The 5,657-nt window shown below is 36.8% G+C and overlaps 1 protein-coding gene across 3 annotated transcripts in view; it reads right to left on the bottom strand.

The window, feature by feature from the left end:
• Positions 1-5,657, bottom strand: part of LOC109536534 (phosphoinositide 3-kinase adapter protein 1) — a 30,226-nt gene that overhangs the window by 5,311 nt on the left and 19,258 nt on the right. Inside the window, exon 1 of one of the 3 annotated variants that reach the window (XM_019902801.2) lies at positions 443-1,045. The exons of the other annotated variants lie outside the window; for them this stretch is intronic. Within the exon in view, the coding sequence (XP_019758360.2) occupies positions 443-596 (154 nt within the window). The 5' untranslated portion in view covers positions 597-1,045. Of the gene's footprint in view, positions 1-442; positions 1,046-5,657 lie in introns of those variants that run through there. 3 annotated transcript variants of the gene reach the window in all.

Below are 5,657 nucleotides of genomic sequence, written 5' to 3'. Positions count from 1 at the left end.
CAATAAATGACTGAAACCCAGGAATGAATTTGATTTGGAATTGAAACACAGTCAGAAAAGTATATACAAATTGGCAACAAAGTGGCCAAAATGTTGCAAATGAGCCAAAGAAACTCTTTTCGGACGCCATTTGTGTCTTCAAATTTCAAAATATGATTATTTTTCTTTTAAAGTCCGAGATTCCAAACTGGTTACACTCAGCGCTATGACGAACCCATTTCCGTTCCCAACTACCACAAATTGTGAATGAATTGTTTTATTAATAGGCTCTTAGATAAAACATATAAATATAAATATGGAAAGCAGATTTCGGATTGAAAATAAGCCTAGATATCGTGTAATTGGCAAAAATCGCGAAATATATGAACCAGATTCGACCCGAAACAATATACAGGAACAGATGTGCCGATGATAGACGCATCTTAGCTGCAGCGTTGCTTACCTTCCGAGTTGAGATTTTGATAAATCGCGCTTGAGGATTGTTTGACGGGTTTTCGCCTCAAAGTGCACATTGCCGGATAGTATTCTTTCGGCTTCGGGTTTGGATCGACCAGCAAATCGCTTTGCGACTTTGTTCGGCCGAATTTCTTTATCATTTTAACAGCTGCACTCTTAAAAAGTGCTCTTTTAGGTAAAAGATTATTATTAGTCCTCTATAACGTAACAATTAGAGATTAAATCCATCGAAATTCAACTTTCTGACCCGAATTGGAAGAGGAATGTGAAATTGCTCAACAGCGACAAACATGTCAATCAAAGAAATAAATTACTGATAAAAACAATGTTAAGAAGATAAGAGAATGTTTAAAAACGCTGATCTTTACAATAAAATATTCTCAAATTCAAAGTGAATTAATTGAAAAGCGTTCTAGAAGCTGAATGAATTGGAGAAAACACCACCACCAGCCACTGAAGCACTGCACCCTTTGTTCTGAGCCGGGTTTTTACTACTTTTTTAATGTCTATACTGTATCGAAATTGTATTGAAATTACAGTAGCACAAACGAGAACTTCCGATGTTTATTAAACGACTAGTCAGTCGCCAGTTTCATATCTCTGGAAGAAAGGAGCGTTTTTTCTTCTTTCTAGTGCGTTATCGCGGTTTTACCGATTACTCGATGCCAGTGCAGTATCGCTTGAAACAATAGTGGCATTAATTGAGCTAAATACTGATTCAGAGGGAAAACATCAGTTTTAGTGACTAATAAAAAATACATTTAAGTTTGCAATAAAAAGACCGACATAAGCATATTGCGGCCTAATTAAATAAAAATATGTTTTTCAGCTTTATCTAACTGAAAACAAGGCAATTTAAAAGTGTGTAAAAATGCGTGTAGCGCAGATAAAAGCGCTTATCAATGTGATTTATTTTATAGTCTTGACTCAAAAGCAAAACACTATAAGGCAACTAAGACTTTGCTTTTTTGTATAGGCAAATTCAGGGTTTCGTGCATGGCTTATGGGGCTGGGTAAAAGAACAAAACCAGTGCAACAAATKATTTTTATGAAATTTTTAAAGTAAGCGGAATTTTCGGTYATTACGCATTTGTCGTCATACGTCCAAACGCATTTGGTTCCGACGTTTCGCTAACACGCATTGCTTCAATCTTCAGCGTGTTCCGGTGAGTTAAATTTAAGACGCTAAAGTAGCAGGTTGGAACGCAGCAACGCCCCGAACATTTTGCATCTCTTACAGACTATTATGGGTGCGAGTGAAACCACCGCGTCCAGTTACGTCCCTGAATGGAAAATCAGTTTTATTTCACTCACTGGCTTAAAATCATATACTTTAAAGACGTAACCATTAAGTTTTTTAAATGTGAATGAAATGTTCGACGCTTAAACTGTTGGGAATCATTCGAATTAACGAAGATGCTGCAAAAAATTGTTTGCAAAGGAAAAGTGTTTTCGTCTTTGTCAACTTTAAAAAATCTAAATGAACCGGTTTTATACAGTCAAATTTTATTGGCAAGTTTAAAGTTCCAGGGGGATTTTGCGAAATCGGTAATTGTAGTTTTTCTTGAAAGTTTCTTGTAGGTAAAACAAATACAATTTCTGTAAACGAAAGCTTGCAAAAAACTGAAATTAAATAGAGAAATAAAGCAGGCAAATAGTTGGACAAAAGTACCTTCAAACAATAATTCTAATAAATAATCCAAAGTTTCTTTCCTCATTGCCGGACATGCATGGAATAGGGGATGCAAAACACGCCTCTTTATTCAAAGCAATTGAATCTTTATCGAGCCATTGTGGCGTATAATCGACCCTAATGAAAAAAATTCCAGATGACTGCTCCCTAACAATTGCAGTTAAATTATCGACCTTCAACCTCGATTAGAGGCCGGGGTTGTTTGACCTAAAACCCAGCTGCTTAGATTTTTAACTCAACATTCCTCTGGAGTTTTTTTTTATTTTTGGTTTCGAAAAACGCGTTAGCGATCTTAATTATTGAAAACAGTTGGGGTGGCACGTGTCACTTTCATCTCTTTTACATTGAGCAGGGTCGAATTTACCCTTCGTCATTTTTAGGATACACCCTTACGCGTTTCTCGTTAACAGTTTCTATATTTAGGGCGACTGTTTACTCTTTTGCCAGCTTATCTGCCTACCGACAGCAATATAAGAAGCTTCAAAGTTAGCATGTTTTTAAATAGGTTTAGATCTCCAATCTTTCATTTAACAGCACCATTTAGATTTTTTTTATTCGTATCTGTTTCTCCTAAGTTTTTCAATGTATGAGTAGTCTGGATAATTGTTTCATCCTCCGGACAATTTGACCAGGATTTTTCGAGAAAAAGTTGTTTCAATGTGACTTCTTTAGTTGGCCGTAAAAAACAATACGCTTATTCGGTTTCCGAGGAAAATAAATTTTGCTCCATGATAGATACATTTTTGGGGAAACTGTTTCAACTTATCGACACTTTTACATAAAAAATTAACCATTATCGATTTTGTGTCCCCGATGATGAAAGCACAGTAATTTCACTTTCTAATAAAATTCTGGGTGTAAAATGACGGTGACAAATTGAAACATTCAGATTGATGATGATTAATGAAAATAATCATTTATTTCCAATAAAATTTTCCTGAAATTTCCAGCTCAATTAGAGTGATTCAGATACGAATGTTCCTTGATGCGACAGATCAGCAGTCAATTTGCTTGTGAAAAATTTGAAAAAAAATGTTTTTTTTGAAAATTATCTCTAGAATTTGGAAATGGAAACTTTCACAATGTACACAAGCGACTTATTTAGAACGAAAAACTTGTCAAGTTTCGAGCAAATTTTGTAGTTGAGACACAAAGTTTCACATATCGCTCGACGTCTTCACTTGTGAAAAACTAACCAGTTTCAAAAATGCTTTCCTGAAATTCCTGATGAAGGCAGCAAATAAAAACGTTCAGAATGTATGGACGCAACTTTGCACTTTCTCGTGAAATTCGCGCAACTTTAGAGCGTCTTTCGTGCTTTATTTTTTACCTGCGAAAAATTATCGAGTTTCATTTGATTTTAGTAAGTCCAGTAACAGTGAAATTGCGAAGATTTATTTAAGGAACTTGGCTTTTTCCAAGACATTACTTTTCTGAGCTCCTGCTTAAGTCGATCCGAAGCTTTAGAGCAAAACGCCTCTAAGGATGTAAGCAAAAGGCGGAGATCCATTTTGACTCAATTCAACTTCCATTTTTTTTGCTTTGGAACGTGCCCAAACAAATATGCGCGTGCTAACGGTACTAATCCGTCTGTCGTTCCGTTAATTCACGAATTTGTTCCTTAGCAAGAGAGGCAAAAGATCATCCAGAAGAGGATATTTTTGGCTCGGTCGTGTGCCTGTCATCGTATATCCCAGAATTATGATGTGCAATAAAAATATATGTTCCAAAAGCTCCCAGTCCCCAGTCGAAGCTTAAAGTGAATTATTATGATATATTGGATGTTTTCGGTTTCGTGGACGAACGAAAGGGAACGCTTGGCTTTATCGGAACCGATTTAGTAGCAGCTTAGCGAAAAGTGAGACGTTACTTTGAATGGCTGGCACCTGGAGGAATGTTTCGAAAATGTTCATTTATGAACAAAACTGCTGCTTTGTTAACGGCGTTCTTTGTATCAAAATCGATATTCCAGCCAGCTTTGTGCTTGCGAGATGGACCGTGCCACATTCTATGCCCTATTGATTTTCTGCAAATAGCACTAGCGGGAGTTTTTTAATTTTTTTGAACTCTATAGAAACAGAGACACGATTCAACTTTTGCACTGTGGAGTTGGAAAAGTTTTCCCGTTAGGAAAGTTGAAAACCTTCGAGGCTTAGAGAAGTTGCATGAAACTACTTGCCTGACTGAAATTGAGTTTCATCAAATCTCGAGATTTGTTTCACCTAAACAATGAAATGTTGCCCGAAGTCTTCCAGCAATAGTTTATTTACCCGAAAATTCCCCAGAATCAATTATTCACCATCGAGCCATTACACTTGAACATTTATTTGAAATCCATTAATGGACGTTTTTATTACCCTCCTGATCCGTGGCTGTCTCGGATCGTAGGCTTCAGAGTCCCAAAAATAACTTTAGTAGGTAATTGTTGTGCGCCTAATGGCAGTCGGTTTAAATATACACCAGGCGTGCTACAAAACAAACGAGAAACAAAAGAAAATAACGAACATAATTTTATGGCACCTATTTTGAATTAAAATGAGGCGCAGGTGCTCGGCTAGTCCCAGCTTTGAACTAGATTAAAGCGAATGAGGGTTCCAAGTCTGGATTTATCACGTTTATTGTGGGGTTTTCTTTTTCTTCAATATCGCCAAAGATATTTTAGTTTTGGCTTGCTGAAGTTGAACTTGAACACCCATGCGATGTTTTGTCTAAATATTTATGTGTTTTTTCGAATTAACATAATTTTCTTTCGAAAAATGACCTCATGTAGAATAGGATTATATTCGCTGCTGTATAAAAGTGTGCTTTAAACCAGTCACGTGCCATCTCGCTTCCTGGAAAGGATGGACGGAAGCGGCACGAATGCATATTGATGGTTCTTACCACTCAGGTGCCTCTTTATCGGCTTTTGGTTAATATTATACATGATGGTAGTAGAGAATAGAAACTCTTGTGGATGATAACGTTACTTGCCAGCTACCGCTATCAAGCCATTTAAATTACAAATTGGCCCCCGTTCTTTCGAAGGAAGCAATAACCTGAGCACTTATCTTGGTTATCGTAGTTGCTCGTATAAAATCATTTTTTTCTAGTTTTGAAAGTGTACTGGTTTTTTGACGATAGTCTCAACATTTTGTGTTGTGCAACCCGCCAAATTTGCCTCATTCTTGCCCAAAACTTAATAATCGGAAGTGCAGTAAATTATGTTTTTCAACATCTAAAAGTGTAGAAAACCTTACAACTGGGGCTGACATCTTCAGAGGTTTAAGCGAGTCAAGCCCAAATTTCCATCGATGACGTCCAAATAACTTGAAATTTACCTATTGATAAAACGGCTAACCATTTTGAGTAATTTCAGCAGTTTAAAGAATGAAAAGTCTATTCGTTTGCACTCGAAACGAACAAAAACCGCACTTTGTCTCTCACCAATCCAAGCCCACACAACTCTGAAGATTCTAATGATGCGCGCTTACGGAGTCTATAATTTGCTCATCGGTCAACATTTCGC

This window comes from Dendroctonus ponderosae, unplaced genomic scaffold (genome assembly GCF_020466585.1).
Source record: "Dendroctonus ponderosae isolate FM_Combo_2020 unplaced genomic scaffold, Dpon_F_20191213v2 Dpon_F_20191213_7, whole genome shotgun sequence".
NCBI lineage: Eukaryota > Metazoa > Arthropoda > Insecta > Coleoptera > Curculionidae > Dendroctonus > Dendroctonus ponderosae.
This window is presented reverse-complemented; position numbering and strand designations above follow the sequence as displayed.